Below are 27,836 nucleotides of genomic sequence, written 5' to 3'. Positions count from 1 at the left end.
GAGGTCACCAAGATTCATTTAATAGCTGAAAAGCAGTTTTTTAAATAGACTAGGATGAATTTAATAAGGTCTGATGTGACCTTCAGGGGAATTTTTTATAGAGAGCCTCCATACTGTAATTGGGGAAATTTTTGTCTTTTACTTCCATTCAATAGTAGCAAACTGGTGGTTTTATAAAATTAACATAGTGTGTTATATAAACATGTTATATAAAATAATATTAAAACATGTCTAACTGTGAAAACGTGAAGGAGTTATCAGCAACCTTTATGTGCAATAAAGAAAACTGGAGTTAGGCCCCCAATGTGTTCCCTCTCCCTAGCATTTTACTTAATGTTGCCTTTGTGTATATGTTTAGATTGATATTGTAAAGCTAGCTACATGTTTTCCTGCCCTTTACTGATATTTAACACATTTTTCTCAAAGCCTTTTTCTTTCCCTTTTTTTTTTTAACAAAAATCAAAATAAAAAGATTAACTGGCTGAGCTCATCTCGTTTCATATTTTTAAAAGTGTTGTCCATTAGTAGAGGAATGCAGTATGGGCCTGTTCTTAGTTTGTTTCTTTCCCACACAGAGAGGTTCTGTTCTGGGTGGAAGCTATTCCTCTCCAACTTCATTTAAAACAGAGATGGACAAATTACAGTGGCCCCTGGATCAAATCCAGTCTACTGGTTGTTTTTGTAAATAAAGTTTTATTGGCATATACTCTACTTACTCATTTTGTCTGTGACTGCTTTCATGCAGAGCTGAGTTGTAAGGGCACTGAACAACTAGCGCTCATAAAGCCTGAGCTATTTACTGTCAGAGTCTTCTCAGAAAAGGCTTTTCCTGACCGCTAATTTAGATGCTTGAAAAATTTTTAAAGATTGGATCTAAAAAATCACAGCAACACTTTTAGACTTTAAAAATGTGCCTTTGAGTTAAAATAAACACTTGGAACCTGTGACTTCTCCCAGCCTGCAAACATCTTTAACAGGCTTTGAGTGTTGGTGAATTGCTAAGATTCTTGAGCTTCCTACAGTTTCTCTCATAGTCCTTGTATTCCTCTATATGTAGACTAACTGCTCCCTAAATCATGCAATTGAACTACATCATAAAATCTGCTCCCTAGCAAAATAAAGCAAAAATAAATCTTGTCATTAACAGTGACTCCAGAATCATTTAATAGTATAATTGCAAAAACATCAGAACAATTTAAAAGCAAACATTTCTTTCAGTTCATTAGGGTTCTCCCACCCAAGGAAATTACTTTTAAAAAATCCATTTAGGGGTGGGGGCCAGGGGAGCTATTTGAAGAAGAGCTGGATGAGTCAGATTTTAAAATATACCGCCCAGATCTTTTATTTTATATTAAGTAATTTAATCAAGATACACAGGACTGCACTTGGCCCGTCTTCACATTGATGTTTTGTCCAGGCACCTGCTGATGGGAAATGGTACCAAATCACATCTCTTCTTTGTTCTGAGAACGCCTTGTTGAATTGACTCCAACAGAGGCAGGGTCAGGCTGGGAACTAAATCTCTTCCTATTTTATTGCCATAATTATCTGCATTGCACTGTCACTTCCTTACTGGAAACTTCGTTTCAACCAATGTGTCAGTCATTATTTAACAGCTCATGATATTCCTGTTCCAACTGCACAGCAGTTGGTACCAAGTCAAGCCCCAGTCTTTGACAGTGTGATAGATTGCCCCCACAGTGTGGCTTCTTCCAACGCTGGGACAACATGCTGAGTGTCCCGGTTTATGGTGACTGACCTGGAAGGAAAGAAACAAAGGATGTTTGAACTTCAGAACACAGAAATCCATAGATGGAAAGCCTGTTGAACTTTGACAATATAAGGCCTCTTAAATATGAAACCTGTAATCTTCCTTACCTAAGCTGCATTATCCAATGCTGTAAATCCATACAGAATCAGTATTTATAACTTCTGCTTGTGACCCAAGAGGCATTTAGGGAGGATAGACAGGAAAAAGATGGGGGGCTCCTCTTCTAGTGTGACTGTGCTTTCTGCAGCTGCTGCTGTGAAGTGCTTATTGAGGAGAACTTTCTGAGACCTGCTGGGTAGAGTGGGGTAAGGGCTGGGACTGAAGCTGTATCTTTAGGCACCAACCATGTAACCATCCAGGGCTTCCCTGGTGGCTCAGAAGGTAAAGTGTCTGCCTGCAATATGGGAGACCCAGGTTCGATCCCTGGGTCAGGAAGGTCCCCTGGAGAAGGAAATGGCAACCCTCTCCAGTACTCTTGTCTGGAAAATTCCACAGACAGAGGAGCCTGGTAGGCTACAGTCCATGGGGTCACAAAGAGTTGGACATGACTGAGCAACCTCACTTTCTTTATGTAACCATCCATCTTTCACTTGTGTCCCAGTTCATGTGTGAAATCAATCATTCCAACCACTATTAGCTGTTCTGTAAAACTGAGGCTGTATGTAAGCAGTGTGTCCAGCTTCCTACCTTTGTGGGATCTGGGCTTTTTCCCTTCTTTCACTAAAACACAGTGCTGTATCACTTTATGGGAGCAGCAAATGGTGAACTATGTTCATGCTAGTTCTGCCACCAGTTTTCTGGCTTTCCTGTGATTTTTTCCTCTGATCCTGGATATGTGCCAAATTTGACATTCTTTTTAATTTTATTGTATTGGGATACAGCCCATTAACAACATTGTGATAGTTTCAGGTGAACAGCAAAGGGACTCAGCTATACATATACATGTATCCATTCTTGCCCAAACTCCCCATGCATCTGGGTTGCCACATAACATTCAGCAAAGTTCCATGTGTTATATAGTAGGTCCTTGTTGGTTATCCATTTAAATATAGCAGTGCGTACATGTCCACCTCAAAAACCCTAACTATCCCTTCTCCCCATCCTTCCTCCTGGCAACCAAAAGTTCATTCTCTAAGTCTGTGAGTCTCTTTGTTTTATAAGTTCACTTGTATCATTTCTTTTTAGACTCCACATACAAGGGGTGTCAAATGATATTTCTCCTTCTCTGTCTTATTTTGATGACAATCCTTAGGTCTATCCATGTTGTTGCAAATGGCATTAAGAAGATATGGTACATATATAAAATGCAATATCACTCAACCATTAGAATGAAGTAATGCCATTGATGTCATTTTCTAATGTGATGAAACTTAATAAAACTACTGATGGCAGTGTTTGGGTAAGAAGCACTTTCAAGATGATTAAAAATGTACAATAAAAAATACTAAGCACTAGGAAAGAGCTGATTTCACAAATGCCTTGAGGCCAAATGACCCTCAGCCTTCTGTTAGTACAGGTTATTTACATAAGGAAAGCCCCAGCATGTCAAATTTCAGTATAATTAAGTTTAATAAAAACCAGTCTCCAGATGGGTTGACTATGGTTCTAGGTAAGATAGAATAGATGCATTTCTCCTTATTCCTCCCACAAAGTATAACTAAAATTCTTCCCAAACATGATTTATAAAATAAAGAAAAGACTCTGAAAGAAAGGGAAAAGAAGGTAGACTGATTAGGGATGTTGGGAATTGTGGAACAACACAGCCGTGAGTTGCCTGGGTTTTCTTTTTGCCTCCTCTATATCCTAAAAAGGGTGCTGAAGAATCCAGCAGACCAGAAATGTCAATGGCCATAGACCATAAAGGCCCCATGAAAAGCCCGTTTTCTCTAGCCAAAGGAGAGGGAGAGGGTCAGTCTAGAAAGACAAAACCCAACCACCTCAGAAAAAAAAAAAAAAAACCCTTCTGTCAGTAGAGGGCTTCCCTAGTGGCTCAGATGGTAAAGAATCTGCTTGCAATGTGGGAGACCCAGGTTCAATCCCTGGGTTGGGGAGATCTAGAGGAGGGTATGGCAAGTATTCTTGATTGGAGAATTCCATGACAAAGGAGCCTAGCAGGCTACAGTCATGGAGTTGCAGAGAGTTGGACATGACTAGGTGACTTAGTGTGCATGCACACATTCCTGTCAGCAGAGGCCTGGTGGGAAGCCAGGGCTTCTGGACTACCCCACTTACCTGGCAGTAACCAGGTGATGCACCCTTTCTACCAGTGCACTGTCAGTGGAGGCCTGCTAAAATAGAAGACTTAAATAAAATTCAGAGATTCATAACATATTCAAATATACAGCTAATGTTCAGGATACAATAAAAACCACCTGTCAAACCAAGAGCCAGGGAGATTTTGACTTAAGTGAGAAAAGACACCTGACAGATGCCAACACTGAAATGACATGGATACTGAAATTTTCCAAGAAGGATTTTAAGCCACCATCATAAAAGTACTTCCAAATAAGCACAACTTGAAAACAAAAATTCCTGGCAAAGAAATATAAACAAAAATGAAAAAAGAACAAAATGGAAAATTTAGAACTGTAAAATACAATAACCGAAATTTTAGGGTTTCGCTGGTGGCCCCATGGTTAAGAATCTGCCTGATAATGTAAGGGACACAGTTTCAATCCCTCGTCTAGGAAGATCCCACATGCCATGAGGCAACAGTCCAGGAGCCACAACTACTGAGCCCATGCTCTGGAGCCCAGGACATGCAATTACTGAGCCTGCATGCTGCAGCTACTGAAGCCAGTGCATGCTATTGCCTATGTTCTGCAACAGAAGCCACTGCAATCAGAAGCCTACACACTGAAACTAGAGTAGCTCCCACTCGGCATAACTAGAGAAAGCCCTCAAACAGCAACAAAGACCCAACATAGCCAAAGATAAATAAATAAAAAATTTAAAAGCTCACTGGATGGTCCCAGTTGTAGAATAGAGATGACAGAAAAGAATTAGTGAATCTGAAAACATAACTATAGAAACTATCCAATCTGAACAAAAGAGAGTCAATAGAGTGAGAAGAGATGAACAGAGCATCAGAAACCTGTGGTATTACAATAAGATATCTACTGTTCATTTTTTGACGTTTCTAAAAAGAGAGGGAAAAAGAGATTGAGGCTGAAAAAGCACTTGATAAATATGGCTAAAAATTTCCCATATTTGGCAAAAGACATAAAACTACAGATTCAAGAGACTGGGTGAACCCCCAACAAAACCCCAAAGAAATCTACACCAAAATACACATAATAAAATTTCAGGAAAGTAAAGACAAAAACATCTTGAAAACAACTAGAGAGAAATGATGCATTATTTATGGAAATGATGATATGAATGTCAGTGGCACATTGTTAAAGAGCTGAAAGAACATAATTGTCAACTCGGACTTCTATATTTCATGATATCCTTCAGAAATGAAGGTAAAATAAAGACACTCTCAGATGAAGGAAACTAGATTTTGTTGCCAACAGAACTGCTAAAGGAAGTTCTTCCAGCAGAAAGGAAATGATAAAAGAAGGAACTTGAAACATCAGGATGAAGAAAGAAGAGGATAAAATACAAGTAAATTTAATAGACTATTCTTTTGAGTTTAAAAAATTATGTTTGATAGTTGAGGCAAAAATTATAACACTGTATAATGTGGTTCTCAATATACAGAGAAAATATTACAAGAGAATTATAAAGGGCACAGGATAATGGAACAAAATGGACATAAAATTTCTACACTTCACTTGAGGTAGTAAAATGTTGAGAACAGCAGGTTATGATTAGTTACATAAGTGTAATCTAAAGAAGCCACTTTTGCACAGCAAAGCAAACCATAAATAAAACAAAAAGACATCCAACAGAATGGGAGAAAATATTTGTAAATGATGTGACTGACAAGGGATTAATTTCTAAAATATACAGACAGCTCATATAGCTCAATATCAAAAAATCAAACAACCCAATCAAAAAAAATTAGCAGATCTAAATAGACATTTCTCCAAAGAAGATGGCGAAGAGGCACATGAAAAAATGCTCAACATCACTAATTATTAGCAAAATGCAAATCAAAACAACAATGAGGTATCATCTCACTATGGTCAAAATGGCCATCATCAAAAAGTACAAGTAATAAAATCTGAAGAGGATATGGAAACAAAGGGAACTCTCTTATCTTGTTGGTGGGAATGTAATTGGTACAGCCACTATGAATCATAGTATGGAGTTTCCTTAAGAAACTAAAAATAGAGTTATAATATAATCCTATAATTCCACTCCTGGACATATATCCAGAGAAAACTATAATTTAAAAAGATCCAATGTTCAATACAGCATTATTTACAATAGCCAAGACATGGAAGCAACCTAAAAGTCCATTGACAGATGAATGGCTAAAGAAGATGTGGTATACACACACACACACACACACACACACACACACACACACACACACACACACACACTGGAATATTACTCAGCCATAAAAAAGGATGAAATAATGCCATTTGCAACATGGATGAACCTAGAGATTTTTACACTAAGTTAAATAAGCCTAAGAAAGACAAATATCATGTGATATCACTTATATGTGGAATCTAAAAAAAATAACATACAAATAGACCCACAGACATAGAAAACAAACTTATGGTTACCAAAGGGAAAAGAGAAGGGGTGGGGGAGGGATAAATCAGGAAGTTGATTTATACACAGTACTATATATAAAATAACCAACAAGGATGCACTATATAGCACAGGGAATTAAATATTTTATAATAACCTATAAAGAAAAAGAATCTGGAAAATATAAGCCCTATACTATCAATAATTACATTAACTATAAATGGTCAAACCCCACAAATATGGTATACAAAAAGACCAACAGAATAGTTTTAAAAACATGATCCATCTATACGCTCATATAAAAAATATATATGTATATATAATTCATTTCAAATATGATATAGTAGATTGAAAGTAAAAGGATGAAAAATATAACCATACAAATATTAATTAAAAGAAATGAGTAGCTTTATTAATATTAGATAAAATAGAGTTTAGTAAAATGTTCAACCCACCAAGAAGATGATAGCAACCCCAAATGTGTATGTGTATAGCAAACAACAGAACTTTAAATTCCTTGAAGCAAAAACTGAAATAGAAAGGAGAAATAGACATGTCCAAATTTACAGTTAGAAACTTCAATACCTCTTTCTGAGCAATTGATAGAATTACTGCACAGAAAATCAACAATGATAGAGAAGAACAAAGCAATACTATCAATCAAATGTTTGAATTGACATTTATACACCATTCCACCTAATAACAGTAGAAACACTGTTCTTCTCAAGCATATATGAAATTATATATGAAATTCTTTTTAAATATATATGAAACATTCTGTACACAAACCATATCCTGGTTCATAAAACAAACCTGAACAATTGAAAGGAACTGAAATAACAATACAGAGTGCGTTCTCTATCCTGATGCAATCAAACTAGAAATCTATAGCAGAAATATAGGGGGAAATTATCCAGACGTTTGGAAATTAAAGAATATATTTCTAAATAGTCCATGGGAAGTTAAGAAAAATATATTAAATGAAAATGCAACACACCAAAATTTGTGACACATGGCCAAAGCAGTACTGAGAGGGAAATTTACAGTATTAGATGCTTATATTAGATAAAAGGAAAGGTCTCAAACCAATAGAGCACCCACCTCAAGAAACTTACAAATTTAACACATTGACTAAATTTAACACCCTTTCATGATAAACATTCTCAGCAAACTACAGATAGAGAACTTCCTCAACTTATTTTTTTTAAAAATCTACATAAACCTACATCTAACCTCAAATCTTAAGGGAAAAATTGAATATTTTCCCCTTAAGATTGGGAAGAACACAAAGGGATCTGCACTTAACATGCGTATTCAATATAATGCTAGAGGTTCTAGCCAATTAAATAAGGCAAGAAAAAGAAAAACCATATGTTTGGAAAGGAATAAAACTGCCCCTAGTTGTGATTATATGATTATGTACATAGAAAATTCCAAGGAATGAACAAAACAAACTCCTTGAACTAATACATGAATTCAGCAAATTTGCAGGTTACAAACTCAATATTAAAAAATCAATTATATTAAAAATAAATAAATAAATAAATAATCAATTATATTTATGTATACTAGAAATGAACATTTTTAGAGCAAATTTTAATACTCATTTATAATCGCTCAAATTAAATACTTAGGTATAAATCTAATCAAAGAACTAAAGGACTTGTATGCTAAAAACTACAAAACACCAAGAAAAGAAATCAAACAAGATATAAATCAACAGAGAGATAAAACTATGTTTGTGGATTGGAAGATTCAAGTAAAGATGTCATTTTTCCTGAAATTGATTTATAGCTGTAATAATATTCCTATCAAATTCTATCAATGACTTTTACACATATAGACAAGCTTATTCAAAAATTTACACGGAAAGACAAAGAAATCAGAATAGCTAAAACCTTTTTGGAAAAGAATAAAGTAGGAATAGGGCTTCCCAGGTGGTGCTAACAGTCAAGAACCCACCTGTCGATGCAGGTAGATGTAAGAGACATGGGTTCAATCCCTGTGTCAGGAAGATCCCCTGGAGGAGGTCACGGCAACCCACTCCAGTATCCTTGCCTGGAGAATCCCATGGACAGAGGAGCCTGGCAGGCTCCAGTCCATAGGGTTGCAGAGTCAGACACAACTGAAGTGACTTAGCAAGCTAGCAAACTGGGAATAATCACTCTATTCAATACTCACGACTGAGCGACTGAACTGAACTGAACTGAACAGTCTGAGAGAAAATATTTGGAACCACATATCTGACAAAGGCCTTTTATCTAGAATATACAAATGACTCTCAAAATTCAAGGGTAAAAAACAATCCAGTTAGTAAGTGGGCAAAACATCTGAATCAACATTTTTCCAAAGAGCAGACATGGATGGCAAATAAGCACATGAAAAGATGTTCAACATCACTAGCCACTAGGAAAATGGAAATGAAAACCACCCCGACATACCACTTCATACCTATTAGAACAGTTAAAATGCAACATAGTGACAAGACAATACCAAATGCTGATGAGGCTGCAACAAATTTCCCTCTCAAAGATTTGATGGGAATGTAAAATGGTACAGTTCAGTTCAATTCAGTCGCTCAGTCGTGTCCGACTCTTTGCGACCCCATGAATCGCACCACGCCAGGCCTCCCTGTCCATCACCAACTCTGGGAGTTCACTCAGACTCACGTCCATCGAGTCAGTGATGCCATCCAGCCATCTCATCCTCTGTTGTCCCCTTCTCCTCCTGCCCCCAATCCCTCCCAGCATCAGAGTCTTTTCCAATGAGTCAACTCTTCACATCAACCACCCTGAAAAACAGTTTGGTAGTTTCATATTCTTTTTGGTAGTTTCTTATAAAACTAAACATACATATACCACACAATCCAGCAATTGCACTTTTGGGCATTCATTACAGAGAAATGAAATTTTACATCCACATAAAAACCTATACACAAATATTCATAGCAGCTTTATCTGTAATAGTCCCAAACTGGAAACAATCCAAATGTCCTTCAAATGGGTTAATGGTTAAACAAATTGTGGTACATCCATATTATGGAACACTACTCACCAATGAAAAGGAATGAACTATTGATCAGTGGTTCAGCAGTAAAAAATTTGGCTGTATTCAATACTAGAAAAATAAATGACCCAATCAAAAAATGGCCCAAAGAACTAAACAGACATTTCTCCAAAGAAGATATACAGATGGCTAACAAACACATGAAAAGATGTTCAACATCACTCATTCTCAGAGACATGCAAATCAAAACCACAATGAGGTACCACCTCACGCCAGTCAGAATGGCTGCAATCCAAAAGTCAACAAGCAATAAATGCTGGAGAGGGTGTGGAGAAAAGGTGGGAATGCAAACTAGTACAGCCAATATGGAGAACAGTGTGGAGATTCCTTAAAAAACTGGAAATAGAACTGCCTTATGACCCAGCAATCCCACTGCTGGGCATACACACCGAGGAAACCAGAATTGAAAGAGACACGTGTACCCCAATGTTCATCACAGCACTGTTTATAATAGCCAGGACATGGAAGCAACCTAGATGTCCATCAGCAGATGAATGGATAAGAAAGCTGTGGTACATATACACAATGGAGTATTACTCAGCCATTAAAAAGAATACATTTGAATCAGTTTTAATGAGGTGGATGAAACTGGAGCCTATTATACACAGTGAAGTAAATCAGAAAGAAAAACACCAATACAGTATACTAACGCATATATATGGAATTTAGAAAGATGGTAACGATAACCCTGTATGCGAGACAGCAAAAGAGACACAGATGTATCGAACAGTCTTTTGGACTCAGAGGGAGAGGGAGAGGGTGGGATGATTTGGGAGAATGGCATTGAAACATGTATAATATCATATAAGAAACGAATCACCAGTCCAGGTTTGATGCAGGATACAGGATGCTTGGGGCTGGTGAAATGGGATGATCCAGAGAGATGATGTGGGGTGGGAGGTGGGAGGGGGTTCAGGATGGGGAACATGTCTATACTCGTGGCAGATTCATGTTGATGTATGGCAAAACCAATACAATATTGTAAAGTAATTAGCCTCCAATTAAAATAAATAAATTTAAATTAAAAAAAAAACAATTTCAAAAGGTTATATATTATGTGATTATAATATATATTATAATTATATGATTATAATATATATTATATTATAATCATAATTATAATCATTTAATATTATATATGTTTATATGAATAGTATATATGTTTATATAATGAATATTATATATCATGAATATATGTGATTATATATTATAATCATATAATATTATATATTATAACAATCTTGAAATAATACATTTGCAGAGATGGGGAACAGATTAGTGTTTGCCAGGGAAAGTAAGATGAGGTATGTGACTATAAATGGGTAGCATAAGAGAGTTTCTTTTTGCTGATGGAACCATTCTGTATCTTGATTGTGATAGTATTTACACATATGTGATAAAATTGGACAAATCTATACACATAAATACACATAAAATTAGTGAATGTAAAAACTGTTGAAAACTGACTAAGGCCTGTAGATTGTACCAATGTCAATCTCCTAGTGTTGATATTGATCGACATCTAAGATGTGTAAGACATTACCTTTGGGAAAAGCTGGGTGAAGGGTACACTGGATCTCTCTGTACTATTTTTGCAACTTTCCATGAATCTATACTTATTTCAAAATAAAAAGCTTTCCTCAATCACTCTTTATGCAAAGAGTTTAGCTCTCCATTGGGGTCATTTTAAAGATCTGAGAACAACCTGGCAGTAACTCGGGGTGGCTGTCTGTCTATAACTGACCAAGTGCTAAATGTTGCCTGATCAGATCCCATGTCTCGACAGACATTTATGGAGATGCTATCAGTCCAACCTCCAGACCCGTTAAGTAGTCTTTAAATCCTTTTATTAAAAACCTTCTTTAAATATTTTTAAAAAAATCTGCCTGAAAAGCTGCTTTTCATAAGTTCAGATTTTTTATAACATCACCCAGCATTACAAGGTGGGAGGAGAGAGAGACGTGTGTGTGTGTGCTCAGTTGTGTCTGACTCTGCAACTCCATAGCCCAGCAGGCTCCTATGCCCATGGGATTCTCCAGGAAAGAATACTAGAGTGGGTTGCCATTTCCTACTCCAGGGGATCTTCCTGACTCAGGGATCGAACCCACATTTCCTGCATCTCCTGCATTGGCAGGCAGATTCTTTACCACTGCGCTACCTAGGAAGCCCATAGAGAAGAGATAGGTGCCCTCAAAGATCTATTACTGCTTCTGGGGTATTTGAAGAACAGTTCTGAAGTCCTGCTAAGCCAGGCGGGGCACAGCAGCAACCCCTTCACATTGGAAATGGATTCCCATCTTCTGGGTTTGGTCTCAATTTCTGAATGTCACTGCACCAGAGCAGGGTGACTCAAATACCTTGCAGTTCTGACTTCACCTCCAAGTAGATCCTATAAAAACTCTCAGTTAATTTCCTACCATTTTTCATTAATTTTTGGATGTGTTTAAAACATAAACATGTCCATGAATTCTTAGTGTGATGTTCCCCCAAATTCTTAAATTCTTTAGATATAGGATTAAGAACTCCAGACCCCACTCTTCTTAATACTATGGGGACTGATTTATTTAGAGTGATGAAGTATTCACGTTCTTGTCCACAGTTTAAAATGGAACTCTCAGGTTATCAACCAGTTACAGTTACCAAGAATATAGCTTTGCCCTTTTTCCCAACTGCTAGATGTTTAATCATGTAGAATTAAATTTTAAGGTACTATATTTCTTGATTAAAATGATTTCTACTTGCTCAGCATCTGGGGAGAATGTTTGCTACTGCCTGAACCACCTGAAATGGTGTAGACCCTTCTGGTCACTCCGAAGTCAAAACTATTTAAAGATGTACGGTAAGAAAGAATAGATAATTTTAAAAAACTATCTTAGTGAAATTAATTTCCAGAATTACAGAGACTTCTACATATTGTTTTGTGATGCATCTATAAAAGGTTCTTTTAATATGTGGCACTGAAGTGTTGTCATTCCTTATTACTCAAACTAATTCACAAATTCACTTGCACTTTTAAAAAACAGACTGTTCACTTAAAGATAGAAAGTCATACTCCCATGAGTTGGGTGTATTTTATCTCCTTTGCTACAGTTCCCTTGAGTATTTAAGTGACCAGCCAGGCCCTAAATACAGCTGGTTGACCTACTAACAGCCTCACTGCCATTAAAGGGAAATTTTCGTTCCAGGCTGCAATTGCTTGCAGTTGGCTTGGCTGAGGCTCCCTCGGTGGAACAACTCAGAAAAACACTCAGCATTTTAATCATACTTTTTTCAACCTTCGAAGCTGGGATGGGGAGGAGGAAGAAATAATTTCCTGCCGGCTTTCAAGGTTGACAACAGAAGATTCGGCCAAATGAATTTGCCTCTCTCTGGCCTTCTTGGCCCATTTCACGTTAGGTAGCCCTAGGTGTCGCCAGTGGCTCTGCCAACCTGCATGGGCACCTCCCTCCCTTCCTTGAATTGCACTAGTAGATTTCTCTTCGCCCTTCTTTCCTTCCAGTTTTTCTTGGTTTCGCCTGTCCCTGCCTACACAGTTGTGCCAGTTAGTTGCCCTGTGTTCCCCACCAGAAGCCACTTCACAGATGCTAAAGACGTCAGTGCCGGGACTTGGCACTTGGGCTGAGGGAGCTGAGGTTTCCGGGTATTCAACCCATCCTGTTATCACAGGGGTATTATTTTCCAGCCTATTGTAACAGCCTTCCTCCCAGACCTGCTGCAGAACAAATGGGCCGAGGATAGGCCTTCAGCCTCCTTTTCAAGGGCGACAGGTTCTTGGGCGGGGTAGGGTGGGGGGGTCATCTTCCGATATCCTATTCTGGAACCACAGCCTGTGGGTGATGTTACCATCTAAGCTTATCTGTTAACCTGGGTTAAGCTTTCTTCACCTTCCTGTTTTCACCTCAAATCAGTGAGCTGCAGTACCAAGGAAAAGGGAAGTGACTGACAATGTTTGTGACAATACAGCCATTAAGTTGTCTTTTTTTTTTTTTTTTTTAAAGGGAGCTGCCTAGGGATAATGTTAAAATAATGCTTGAAATACCAGCAATGTCAAAGTGCAAGCATTCTCTCCCTGTGATTGTGAAGCAAAATGGAATAGGAAACATTGAGTTTGCTAATATAACAGCACCCCCCCCCGCCCACCCTTAAATAGCCTAGAAAAGTACTTTAAGCAGTATACATGCTATAAATCATTTCCAAACTTTTAATCTGAAAAATCAAGTGGCAGTGGCAGGGGGCACTAGTCTATCTGCATTAGTCAATAATTCAGTCCTACTTAATAAAACTTTCCCTTCAGGTGAAAACAGAGACTTTAAAAAAAAAACAAACAAAAAGCCATGAACAAACAAAACTCTTGCCTGGGGAGTAAAGGGAGAAACAAGAGGAGAAGCCACCAGCCCATGTCCAAAGCTGAGCCACACCCCTACCCCTCCCTACTCCCAGCGGGAGAAGAGGACTCACTTCTCTACTCCAGAATTCAGAGTAAAACCTCATTCCATGTGATTCATTAGCCAAACCCCAGAGTCAGCCAGTGCAGAAATGAAATGGCCATTATGAGAATAAAATAATTTTATCTTTTATTTATTTTATTTTATTTATTTTAATTTTATCTTTTATTTCCACTTTTATCATACCCACCACCAGCTAAAAATTTCCCAAATTTTTTTAGCTCACTTCAGAACAAAAGGAATGTACTCCAAACCAGTATTAATAAAACTTGGGAAGAGGTGAATTTACCTCGTTGACTTGGGATTTTCCTTTCCTTTGAGCTGCTCTGAGGCACAATTTTAATTAGCATACATAATTGCTTTTGTGAGTCAAGTCATCCCTAACTCAAATAAAGGAACAGGAGTCAGTATTTTATACTATCTATTTGACTGCCCACTTGCAGATGTTTGCCATCTACCAAGTGGGGGTGGCAGGGGCTAGGAAGTACCCAGAGCTTGGACCTGTCATTCAGGCAGCCCTTTAGCTGCTACAAGGCTATAAGTCAATGGAGTGGGGGGCACTAGGGCTGCCCCCACCATCAGCTTCAGGATTCACATGTTAGAATAGCTAGTCAGGGTACAGAGTCTTTGGGTCAGCCCAAGTCTAGCCCATCACTTCTGGTTCTATCTCCCTTCTGAGAGATCAAGGCACCACCCTTTCCTAGAACTGCCTACAGTCTAGTGGGGATAAAATGGCACCATGACCAAGTGCAGGTTCACTCCCGAAGGACATTCTCCTCTCCTGGGCCCACAGGCTTGCCAGAGATTGCCATACTTAGGAGCAGGAGATGGATTTTTCCTGAGCTCAAAATAATTTATCTTCCCCTTTGACTGTGGAGAAATAAAAACAAATGTAAAAGGCATTTAATAATGCTGGGAGTTTTGCTGTTCTTTGGGAGGGCTCTGCGTGTTTATTTTTAGCCAACCATCTCCTTTTTTTCAAAATGGTCCCCTTGGCAATCCCTAGCTTGGGGGATGGGGTGGGGGAGGGGAATGGACAAAAAGGCAACAAAGTTTAACTTTTTTATTGTTTTCCCTTCTTGCATCCCTGTTATGGATAATCCTTTATTAGAGGAAGGGAGAGCATCTATTTTATTGCTTCTAAAAATCTGTATATTTAACATACGCCAGCTCTAGGCTGTTTGAAAGGAAGTCCTATTTTTAAACATTATCTTGATGTTAGTGTTTTTGGCTTGCTGTTCCCATAACCTCTCTAAGGCAGTAATGAGTCCTTTTTGGTAATGTCTGGTCTCAGTCATGGGCAAAGTGACCTTCAAAGCCTTGAGATATTTTTCCTTGATGTTCACCTGAGCTGTATGTATGTCAGGACTGCTTCAGCCTAGTTTGCAGGAGGCTGCTCATAACTTTTCCCAGTCCATCATCTTTACAGAAGAACCCAGTCTCCAGCCCCCACCTGCTCCCCATACTTTACAAATGCTTTTTTAATGCTCTATTTCAGCCTTTCAGTTAAGCTGGTTTCTCTGCTTCCAGCCTGCTGGTTACCAAGACCAAACCATCTTAATCATGCAATATTAATCTATCCAAGCCAGCCCTCTATGCATTTGGATTTCAGGCCAGATTTGGGGCTTCTTGATCAGGGCCCAGAGATCTCTCTGTGTCCTCACAACAGTCCTGTGCCTTCCAAGTCTCCTTCTAATGCTGCTGCCTGAAGGTTAACATTTTAACAGAAAGGGCTTTCATTCCACGAGTAAAAAATAAGTCTACAGACTTTCCAGGACTTCCCAGGTGGCACTAGTGGTAAAGAACCCACCTACCAAAGCAGGAGACATAAGAGATGTGGGATTGATCCCTGGGTCAGGAAGATCCCTGAAGGAAGGCATTGTGACCCACTTCAGTATTCTTGCCTAGAGAATCCCATGGACAGAGAAGCCTGGCAGGATACAGTCCATGTGGTCCCAAAGAGTCAGGCACGATGAAGCAACTTAGCACATGGACTTCTCAGGTGGTCCAGTGGTTAGGACTCTGCACTTCCACTGCGGAGGGCACAGGTTTGATCCCTGGTCAGGGAACTAAGATCCCCCATGGCACATGGCAAAAAAAGTCTACCTCAGTGGCTATCTTTGGAATGTGACTCTACAGCCAAGCACCCTGCTGCATGCATTCCAGGGGAGGGGAATCTGCTCGCTCTGGTCATCACTGAAGTCAAATAGGGTGGTCGTCTTCCACTGCCTCTTAACCCCCGAATTTCAAAACATTCACTATCAGCTGCTGTTCTGACATCTTTTCAGCACCCAGCATGACAGCCTCTCATGTGCAGAAGGCCAGATGCCGCTGGCTTGGTGCCTGTGGGCTGGAGCAGAGCTGAAGGCTTCCTGTTCCCATGAAGACATCACTGAGCTTGGTAACTTTTCTCCAACTGAAACTGCTTCCTGTTCAGTTCTCCAATAGTTCTCCACTTCCCTGTGCTTTTGAACTTGGGCCAGCGCTTTTTCTTATTTCCTACTGTTTTTTTTTTTTAATATTGCACCTGAGCAGAAACTTTTCTGGGGGTAGGGGGGCATACCATCGTGGCGTGAGGGCTCTTAATTCCCCCAGGAATCGAACTCGTGCCCCTAGCATTGGTAGCATGAAGTCTTAACCACTGGACCCCAGGGAAGTCCCTAGTTCTTTCAGTAGAGCAATTTCCTTGGATTCCACTATGAAGCGAGAGGATGAGGGGCCAGAAGACCCATGGAGACAGAAGTTCATTCATTAATCACCTTTTTTGACTGGACACATAAAATGAAGCCCCATTTGCCTTTTTTTAGTTTCAGTCTTTCCTGTGCTGCTTATGCTGAGAGCTGAGAAAGGAAGTACTGAGGAATTTTAAGCCAGCTGCTTATAAATGTTTTTTAAAAACATCACCCCCAACTATTCACTGGAGAAGGTAATGGCAACCCACTCCAGTACTCTTGCCTGGGAAATCCTATGGACAGAGGAGCCTGGTAGGCTAGTCCATGGGGTCGTGAAGAGTCGGACCCGACTGAGCAAATTCACTTTCACTTTTCACTTTCCTGCACTGGAGAAAGAAATGGCAACCCACTCCAGTATTCTTGCCTGGAGAATCCCAGGGACAGGGGAGCCTGGTGGGCTGCCATCTATGGGGTCGCACAGAGTCAGACACGACTGAAGCAATTTAGCAGCAGCAGCAACTATTTATATTCCATTTGTATTCATGGGAAACAAATCCCTGCCCAGACTAAAAAAAGCCTCTTTGAAAAACCCCTCTGAATCCTGCCTCAACAATGTCAATAGGCACTTCTGCCTGCCAACCCTGCCCCGCACAATAAAGAAGGCTCTCAGGAATACAGTGAAAATGTATAGAGTTCAATCTTATTTAAAAGCAATTTAAAAAAAAAGTAAAAAAAAAAAAAGCAGCCTCAGTTCCCCAGTGATAGTCTCCTGAAATAGCTGAAGTTCAAGTCACTGAGTACAATCCCCTGTAGCAGTAATGGAAGGTCAGCTTAATAAGAAGCTTGCTACAACCTGACAGCCTGTGTAAGTGTGGTTTAATAAAGGGATGACATTTAAAAATATATATTTATTTATTTATCTTTGGCAGTGCTGGGTCTTTGTGAGTGAACACAGGCTTTCTCTAGTTGAGGCAAGCAGGGGCTACTCTCTAGTTGTGGTGCACGGGCCTCTCATTGCAGTGGCTTCTCTTGTTGCAGAGAACAGGGTTTAGGGCATAGGGGCTTCGTACTTGTAGCACGTGGGCCCAGTAGTTGTGGCCTGTGGGTTCCAGAATGTAGGGTCTGTAGTTGTGGTGCATAGGCTTAGTTGCTCCATGGCATGTGGGATCTTCCCCGACCAGGGATCGACCCATATCCCCTGCATTGCAAGATGAATTCTTAACCACTGGACCATCAGGGTAGCCCAGAATGATCACTTAGATTTCAAAATATGTCCAGTCTTTCAAAAGAATCACAGAAATGACACTTTGCAAATACAGGTGCATTGAAGAAGGACTAAGAAGTGAATTTCATCTTGGCATCTGGTTACCACAACCTGAGGTTTGCAGCAATTATTCACTGTCTGAGATAAACTGTAGGGTCAGAGAGGGCCCTGGTGTTGGGAAAAGGATTTTCTATCCATCATACTAGCCACATTGAAAAAAAAATAGAAAAATTGCTGAAAATTGTTGCTGAAAGTCTAAGAAACAGACACTCCAAGAAACAGCTGGTGGGGATGGAAGTTGGTGCAACTTTCATTGCAGTAGCTTCTCTTGTTGCAGAGCACAAAATGTAAAGAAGCCTATATACCCTATAGGTATATATATATATATGAAGTGAAGTGAAGTTGCTCAGTTGTGTCTGACTCTTTTCGACCCCATGTACAGTAGCCTACCATGTTCCTCTGTTCATGGGATTTTCCATACAAGATACTGGAGTGGGTTGCCATTTCCTTCTCCAGAAGATCTTCTGATCTAGGAATTGAACCCCAGTCTCCCACATTGTAGGCAGACGCTTTGCTGTCTGAGCCACCAAGGAAATCCATATATATATATATCCTATATACTCATTCTTCTATACCGTAGAAAGTTTTCTTAGGGATGTACTTCAGTTCAGTTCAGTTCAGTTCAGTCGCTCAGTCGTGTCCGACTCTTTGCAACCCCATGAATCGCAGCATGCCAGGCCTCCATGTCCATCACCATCTCCCAGAGTTCACTCAGACTCACGTCCATCGAGTCAGTGATGCCATCCAGCCATCTCATCCTCGGTCGCCATCCAGCCATCTCATCCTCGGTCATCCCCTTCTCCTCCTGCCCCCAATCTCTCCCAGCATCACAGTCTTTTCCAATGAGTCAACTCTTCGCATGAGGTGGCCAAAGTACTGGAACTTCAGCTTTAGCATCATTCCTTCCAAAGAAATCCCAGGGCTGATCTCCTTCAGAATGGACTGGTTGGATCTCCTTGCAGTCCAAGGGACCCTCAAGAGTTTTCTCTAACACCATAGTTCAAACGCATCAATTCTTCGGCGCTCAGCCTTCTTCACAGTCCAACTCTCACATCCATACATGACCACAGGAAAAACCATAGCCTTGACTAGACGGACCTTAGTCGGCAAAGTAATGTCTCTGCTTTTGAAGATACTATCTAGTTTGGTCATAACTTTTCTTCCAAGGAGTAAGCGTCTTTTAATTTCATGGCTGCAGTCACCATCTGCAGGATGTACTTACATGTACATTAAAATGTAATTAAAATTAAAAATCCAATTAAAAATGTAGCAATGAAACATTGGGACTAGGAACTAGTTAAATATGTTACAATACATTCTTACAATGAAATACTAGATAGTCATTAAAAAGAAGATGGGGACTTTTTTTACTTTTTAGGTTTCATTAGTTTTATTTTGGGAGAAGGCAATGGCAACCCACTCCAGTACTCTTGCCTGGAAAATCCCACGGATGGAGAAGCCTGGTGGGCTGCAGTCTATGGGGTCGATAAGAGTCGGACCCGACTGAGCGACTTCACTTTCACTTCTCACTTTCATGCACTAGAGCAGGAAATGGCAACCCACTCCAGTGTTCTTGCCTGGAGAATCCCAGGGACAGAGGAGCCTGGTGGGCCGCCGTCTATGGGGTCGCACAGAGTCGGACACGACTAAAGCGACTTAGCAGCAGCAGCAGCAGCAGTTTTATTTCTGTAACCTTTAAATCACACCCCACGAATTAGATTTTGTCACAACTGGATTTAGGGGTGGCAGAGGAATCAAATTCACTATTTTCTGAAACACTGACACACAAAAGGGGAGGGAAGAATTACTTAGCTAAGGTTATTCACAAAACACCATCAGAAAAATCCATAAACAAAAGCTAAACACTTAATCATTAAGTTTAATGCTAATTGGTAAAGGATTCTAAATCAATTCACTGGCATAAAGTTTCTTGTTTAAGTCCACAAATCTTTCTCTAAACATTACTGATCCTTTGCCAAAGGATAAATGGATGATTTCACCAGTATCTTATGACACAGCTAGCTGTTGGAATATTCCAGAGTAAAATGGAAAATAATTCTGTAAGAATGTGAAGGCAACAATTAGCAGCCAATATTCTCAGTTCAGTTCAGTTGCTCAGTCATGTCTGACTCTTTGAGACCCCATGGACTGCAGCACACCAGGCCTCCCTGTCCATCACCAACTCCTAGAGTTTACTCAAACTCATGTCCATTGAGTTGGTGTTCATCCTCTCTCATCCCTTTCTCCTCCTGCCTTTAATCTTTGCAAGCATCAGGGTCTTTTCAAATGAGTCAGTTCTTTGCAGCAGGTGGCCAAAGTATTGAAATTTCAGCTTCAACATCAGTCCTTCTAATGAATATTCAGGACTGATTTCCTTTAGGATTGACTGGTTGGATCTCCTTGCAGACCAAGGGACTCTCGAGTTTTCTCCAACACCACAGTTCAAAAGCATCAATTCTTTGGTGCTCAGCTTTCTTTATAGTCCAACTCTCACATCCATACATGACTACTGGGAAAACCATAGCTTTGACTAGATGGACTTTCATTGGCAAAGTAATGTCTCTGCTTTTTAATATGCCATCTAGGTTGGTCATAACTTTTCTTCCAAGGAGCAAGTGTCTTTTAATTTCATGGCCACAGTCACCATCTGCAGTGATTTTGGAGCCCTCTAAAATAGTCTGTCACTGTTTCCATTATTTCCTCATCTATTTGCCATGAAGTGATGGGCTGAGATGCCATGATCTTAGTTTTCTGAATATTCTCAGAATTTCCAATTATCAAAAGCATATACAATTTTAATCTAGGAAAGTCAACTTTATAAACTTAAGTTTTTAGATTCAAAAGCATCCCACTTTAACTGGTACAGGAATACTGAAAATAGTCCCTAAAAATCTCACTAAACAATTTATAGAAAGAAAAAATTCCCTTATATTTAATAATGTAGTTGGTAATGGATTCTTCAAAACAGGTGATATACATGCTTTTAACTGATGACCAGGGACTGATGGGTGGGTGACTGAGAGAGGTGAACATACTCAAAGGCCACATTCTCTGCATTGCTCAGTTTCAAGTACTTGCCCAAGGTAGTGATTACCTTGCTATTTAGAATCTGAAACTTGTGAATTCAAATTCTCTCCACTGTCTTCTTCAAAGGCATGTTTTTGATAACCTCATCTTTGCCATCATGTTTGTGGACTTTAGACAGATGACAGCAGAAATCCAGTATGGCAAAGCGTCTCTCCTGGTCACCCAAGAATGGTGGGAATGTAAATTGGTGAAGCCACTATGGAAAATGGGATAGGGGCTCCTTAAAAAGTTAAACATAGAACTACCATATGATCCAGCAATTCCAATCTTGGGTATTTACCCAAAGGATATGAAAACAGTAACTCAAAAAGATATCTGTACTCCCATGTTCACTGCAGCATTATTTACAACATCCAAGATATGGAAATACCTATGTGTTCATCCATGGATAGATGGATAAAGCAAATATAGTATGCAAGGAATTACTATTCAGTCATAAAAAAAGAATGAGACTGCCATTTGTGACAACCTGGAAGGCATTGTGTTAAGTAAGTCAGAAAGAGAAAGACAAATACCGTATAATCTCAGTTATATGTGAAATCAAGCCCTCTACTCCCCTCCTAAAACCCATGAACTCATAGATGCAAAGAACAGACTAGTGGTTGCCAGAAGCAGAGGGGGCAGGGGGCAGAGGTTGAAACAGGTGAAGGGGGTCAAAAGGTATAAACTTCCAGTTATAAAATAAATAAGTCATGGAGATGTAATGTACAGCATGGTGACTAAAGTTAATAATACCATATTGTGTGTGTATACACACACACACACACACACACACACACACACACACACACACACAATGACCATGTCACACGGCTTGTGGGATATTAGTTACCCACCCAGGCATTGAACCTGGGACCTCAGCAGTGAAAATGCTGAGTCCTAACCATTGGACCATTAAGGAATTCCCGTATACTTTAAAGTTATTAAGAAATTGGATCTTAAAAGTTCTCATCATAAGAAAAAAACTATATAATTATGTGTGGTGATGAATATTAACTAGACTAATTGTGGAGCTCTTTTGCAATACATATAAATACTGAACCATTATGTTGTACACCTGAAAATAATATAAAGTTATGTCATATCTCAATTTAAAAATTTTAAGGAGTTAAAAAGATTTAAGTACAAAAGGGCTTTATATTTCTGTTTGAATTTGCATAAAACATTCCTAGACACACATCACAAGAAACATAGTGATTACTTCTATGAAGTGAGCCTGTGTGTGTCCTAAGTCACTCAGTTGTGTCTGACTCTTTGCAACCCCATGGACTAGCCCGCCAGGCTCCTCTGTTCATGGGATTCTCCAGGCAAGAATACTGGAGTGGGTTTCCATGACCTTCTCCAGGGGATCTTCCCAACCCAGGGAGTGAACTCATGTCTCTTTCATCTCTTTCACTGGCAGGCAAGTTCTTTTCTACTAGCGCCACTGGGGAAGCACTGAAGGAATGTGAGAGGGTGCTATATAGAGCCATGATTAATTTAAGCTGTTTTCCCTATTTCCATATTAACACTGTATAGCTGTGTGGTATTTCACAGCTCCAAGCTCCTCCCCATGAATGATTGTGGCAGACAGTTCACTGCTCATCAACACCCTTTTAGTCCCCATCCTGATCTTGATCCAGTGGCAACAGCTCAGCCCAGGGCATGAAGCAAGACTGGTCCAAGTTGGTGACTCTCAACTTTGGCTGCACTGTACAATCCCCTGGGGAGCTTTTAAAACATCCCAATAACTGGATCCCACCCCAAACCAATTGTATCAGAATCTCTGTGGATTGAGCTCTTTAAATAGTGACATTAAAAAAAAAAAAAAAAAAAACCTCCTCAGTTGAAGGTAATGCTCAGCCAGGGCTGAGAACCCACTGGTCTAAGCCAGTCAGGAGAACGCCTTTCCCTTTCACCAATTACTGGGTTAGGTCAGACCACGTGACCCAGTTCTAGCCAGTGAGACATAGAAGGAAGTCAGCTGGGGTAGGGGTTTCTGGGGAAGGTTTTATAACCAGATTGAAGGCAAGAGAGACATATGAGGGAAAACTGCACCCCTTACTAACCAGCTTCCTTCTTTTCTGCATTTTCACAACCCTGCACAGTTGGGTGAGAAAGTGATGCTTCTTGCTGAGGCTACCATCTTGTGACAATGGGAAGACAATTTGATGAAGAAAAGCCAAGAAGATAGAAAAGACGGAATAGGCCTGGCTCCTTGGTGACCTGGTTTGTTGCTACAATTCCCACCCAGACCTGAAAAAAAGTGCACTGATCCCCCACCCTACCAAATCCTGGCTGTCAGGTCTGGAGCATCCAGAAGCCACTCAGGTTAATTCACTGCTGAGCCGGGGGCATGCTGCAGGGTCTCAGGTGAAGGACAGCCATGGGGAAGATGGCCCTAGCTAGAGTCACAGGCTTTCCTGTGTAGCTGCTGTTGGCAGTGCTCAGGGATATTTTATTGGGTTTTCCAGTATTAGTAATAAAGCTAAATGTGGTTCTCACCCTAGACTAGCCACTAAACCTGGCTGTGGTGGTGCCAAAGGTGTGCCAGGAGATAGTAAGGGGTGGGGGGCAGATGAGGGTTTGTTATAGTGGAGAGATTCTGAGCTCTGGGGTCTAACACCACTGCTGCCTGACCTTCAGTAGCCCAGGTGTAACTTTGGGCAAGTTATTTGATTTCTCTGAGTCTTTGATTTCTCATCTATAAAACTGATAATATGCTGTGATGAAAGAAATGCTCACATATGGCGGTATGGGGAAGTCCTTCTGGTTTATACATGATTTAACTCAAATGTGATGCTAACTAAAACAGCCTGTTTGTGGCCTATCAAACATACACTGTTCATCTACTTTATTAATGAAAAGGGCACAGAAGTAAAATATTGTCCATGTTAAAAATAAAAATTAAATGTCTCGCTTCCTGGGATACCAATGCTGGTGCTCCTTCCATGATGACTCACTTCCCAGGGGCTGAGGCCATACTGACTGTGTAGGTGCTGATTTTTTTTTGAAACCTGGACAGAATGGATTCCTGACTTGCTTAGTGTTCTTTGTTCTGAAAAAATATAAAACTGAGCTGAAAACCATGTTTCTCTGGAGAAGTTCTTCAGAGTCATCCGTCTTCCTGTCTTCTGGGCTATAGTCCTCAGTTTGGCTCAAATAAAACTTTTTCTATTCCTATTATAGATTATTTATTATTTTCATTGGCAGTCATAACAATGATATAGCCACTATGCCTAACTTAATGCATTGGTACCTAAGGATCCATCCCCTTCCCATCCCTAGAGTGCAATGTGACAGACTTTTGGAAACTCATCAGTTGGCCAATAACATTATCCTTCTAGGAACCAGGAATACAAGCATTTTAATAAATCCACTGATTGGTGGTGACATGGTGCTTGCCCGATAATTCCAGCGGAAAGGCCGGAGGAAGAGTTCAATCACCAGAGAATGAAAGAGCTTAAAGCTTGTTCCCAGATGTCCCTGCAAGCTTGCAAAGGAAACCTCAATTGGCTGTTCCAAACTCCAGCACCAATGTCTGGCCCCATAGTCACTGCCACCCACACAGAGTCTAACCTCCTAGAGGATGAAGACTTGTGGCCTCGAGTCCTACTCTCAGTTCACTTTCTTACCTCACCCCAGTCAGTGCCAAATGTTAGTAAAAATGAAAAAAATAACAGTAAAAATTTCTGGGAGACTGTCAGCTCTTAAAGCCATAAAACACTGCAGTTAATTTGTCCTCAAGAGACGGCCCCTCAGACCCATAAAGGAGGGTTGGGAACCATTGTGTTACTTACATCTGTAAACACAGGATTAGCAGATGAAAAGATGTTTTCGTTAAAAAGTGACAAGTTCCAAGTCACCCAGTGCCTTTTACCTTCACTCTTCTTAGGAAAGAACACAGACTTCCTAAGCAATTACAGAAACTAAGAAAACCACTTGATCACTGGAAGAAAAATCAGCTTCCAAAATCACTCTGCAACCCTGGCTCTATTAACAGCAAAAAATCCATCTTCATTAACATCTTCAACTTTGTCCTCAGAGCTTCATCCCAGAGGAATACTAAATTACACTGTAAACTAATGAATGGAAACTTAAGTCACTTCCGCCCAGCCCACGATGCTTTTCCTCCTCTGGACTGCACCCTTCCAACTCATACAAAGTTTGGGGAATCACATTCCTATTCCACTCACTAGACTCCTGAGGTCAGCATCATGCAGAACAAACTTCCCTCAGCCCAACGAACAGGCCATAGGCTGACCCAGACACTGAACACATTTTGAGATCATGTAAGCCCCATTTTGGCATCTTAGGATAGCTTTGGATATATGCTTTATACAGAAAGAACCAAAAAAAGAAAAAATGGGGGGGGGGGATATCTTTTCACAAAGATCCTTCTGCAGTCACAGCCAAAGATGTTAATTGCCCATCCAAGGTTCCATCTCTCATGGGGAGGGGACGGGGCAGAGTTGGGGAAGCCCAGCCCAGAGGTTCTGTCTGCATTAGAGGAAGCAGACGAGGCAGCTTTTGTGAGCTAATGTGAACGGGATATGGTCAAATATCCTGCGGGCGCCAGCAATTGGGGGCGGGGGTGGGGGGAGTCACCAGGGGAAATAAAAATCCATTCCTGGCCAATATACCAGAGCCTGAGACACACACACACACACACACACGTGCAAAAACTGTCGCTAGAGAGGCCTGACTACGCCTGTCTGCTTGGTAAATCCAAAGGAAAGCCTCCGAGTCTGCAAGTCAGAGAGGCAGAGGCAGAGAAGAAATATGAAACGGATTAGGGACAGGTAGGATAACAGTGAATAACTTTCCCTCAAATATTACTTTTTGGTTTTCTCTGTGCCTACAAACACTGCTTCAAAAGGTTTCCCCATAGGACAGAGTGGCCTCAAGATGAAATGATAATGATGGACCTCAAATGGTCCACAAAATCCTATACTTTTCATGTCAATTCCCAATATCGAGCTTCATTGTGACTTTCAAACCTTCTCTACTCCGCTCAGACCCCTCCTCCCTCTCCTTTCCCCACTCCCTCATTCTCAACAGACCATACTACCTCTTACTTCAGAGAGGAAACAGAGTGCGGAGGCTTGGGTCCCGCCTCAGCCATCAACGTCTACCTTCTCAGGGTCTTCCTCTGGGAAGGCAGGTGGCTATTCTAGAGATCCAGATGACTTTCCCAAATGCTCCCAGCTGGGCTTACCCCACCGCTCGGATCTATTTTTACCCGCTGAGATCCATCTGAGACGACATCCCTCCCCTCCCCCTGCAGGCTGATCCAAGCTCCCCGAAGACACTTTCCTGTCGCTTCCCTGCCTGGGGGCCACCTTACCCGGATCCGTCCCGGGGGCGTGGGTGGCGGACTACGTGGCGCCGTCCGCCTCGGTCTCCAGCTGTGTCTCCTCGTCCTCAGGCAGCTCGACATCACTATCTTCCCCGCTACGAGGGTATGCCAGCAGGCGCATGGCTGGGGCGCAGGCGGCCTCCACCTGGCGCACCTGCTCTCGGCTCAGGCGCTCGCGCCAGGCGTGCACGGCCTCGCGGGCATCGCGCGCTGACAGGTGGAAGGGCCGGTCGGCTCCATAGGCCGCGCCGCGCGTCATGTTGAGCGCGAAGGCGTCCAGGGCTGCGAGCGCGCGGAGCCCGGCGAAGCGTTGCAGGCGGCGCAACTGGGCGCGCGGCTGCCGCACCAGGTCCTCGTAGCGCAGCCTCAGGTAGCGGCGCTGCAGCCAGGTGGGAGCGCCGCGCGCGAACAGCAAATCGCGCATCCAGGCTTCGCAGATCACCTCGAGTGCGCCGGTCAGGAAGAAGTCGGCACGCGGCGTGGCGGGCAGCGCGCGGGATGCTCCTCCGGGGCGAGCACCCACGCCATGCGCCAGCAGCACGCGGTGGAAGCGGTCGCCCCTCTGGCGGGTGCGCAGCACCTGGATGCTCTCGCGCAGCAGCCCCTGCCGGGACTTGAGACGAGAGTTGTGGACAGCCCGCGGGTCGCGGAAAAGCTGCACCACCTTCAGGTTGAGGCCTGGGTCGCGCAGAAGGGGCACCAGCACGCCCAGGTCGAGGAGGCGCACGTCCTTGATGACCACGACCGGATACTTGTGGCACTCGGCCTCCAGGGCTCGGAGTGCCACGGGTGGGCAGCTGCGCTCGCAGGCAGTGTCCTCGACGAGGCCGACCTCGGCGCGGGCCCGGGGTCCGCCAGGGCACAGCGGCGGCGAGCAGATGACCTTGTTGGTCCGCCAGCGAAAGAGGGAGGCCGTGGTGAGATTGGCCGCGTCTTGGGGGCGCGCGGCAGAGTCACCGGGCGGCGCGTACAGCTGCAGGACTGAGAAGTCGCAGCGGAAGAGCGAGCGCAGCATGTCGCGGAGTGCGCCCTGCAGGCTCTCAGCGTCGCCCGGATACAGCGCCTGCCACAGATGCCACATGGGTTCGTACAAGTAGAAAACGTCCGGGTGCTGGTTAAAGAGCTCGCCCAGGAACGATGAGCCGGTGCGCCAGGTAGCATGCACGTAGATGTGCTGCTTTTCGCGAGACGCGGCCTCCCCGACGGCGCTGTTGAGGTTGCCCGAGGACCTGGGGGACCCGCCAGCGACCCCCTCCGCGGCTGGCCGCGCCTCCGCGCCCTGCTCGCGCTCGCCCGCCGCCGCCGCCTCCAGGCTCCACACTCCCAGGCTGCGCTGCAGGCCCGGGCAGTGCCGGGCGCCCTTGTCCCCATCGCGGCCGCCGTCCAGGACCGAGGGGATGAGCAGAAGCACCAGCGTGTATAGCACCAACAGCAGCGCGAACTTGCAGTACTCTCGGCGCCGCCGCCGCCGGCCCTTCAT

General features: G+C 42.0%; 1 protein-coding gene across 1 annotated transcript; it reads right to left on the bottom strand.

The window, feature by feature from the left end:
- Positions 1–1,295: 1,295 nt before the first annotated feature.
- Positions 1,296–27,836, bottom strand: CHST7 (carbohydrate sulfotransferase 7). The gene is made up of 2 exons (XM_068962924.1): positions 26,345–27,836; positions 1,296–1,759 (listed from the first exon to the last, which is right to left on the bottom strand). Exon 1 carries the CDS (start codon positions 27,834–27,836, stop codon positions 26,376–26,378), a length of 1,461 nt encoding a protein of 486 aa, XP_068819025.1. The 3' UTR covers positions 1,296–1,759; positions 26,345–26,375.

Source organism: Capricornis sumatraensis, chromosome X (genome assembly GCF_032405125.1).
Source record: "Capricornis sumatraensis isolate serow.1 chromosome X, serow.2, whole genome shotgun sequence".
In the NCBI taxonomy this organism is placed as follows: Eukaryota; Metazoa; Chordata; class Mammalia; order Artiodactyla; family Bovidae; genus Capricornis; species Capricornis sumatraensis.
The sequence above is the reverse complement of the archived record's forward strand: the minus strand, read 5'-3'. Positions and strand labels throughout refer to the sequence as shown.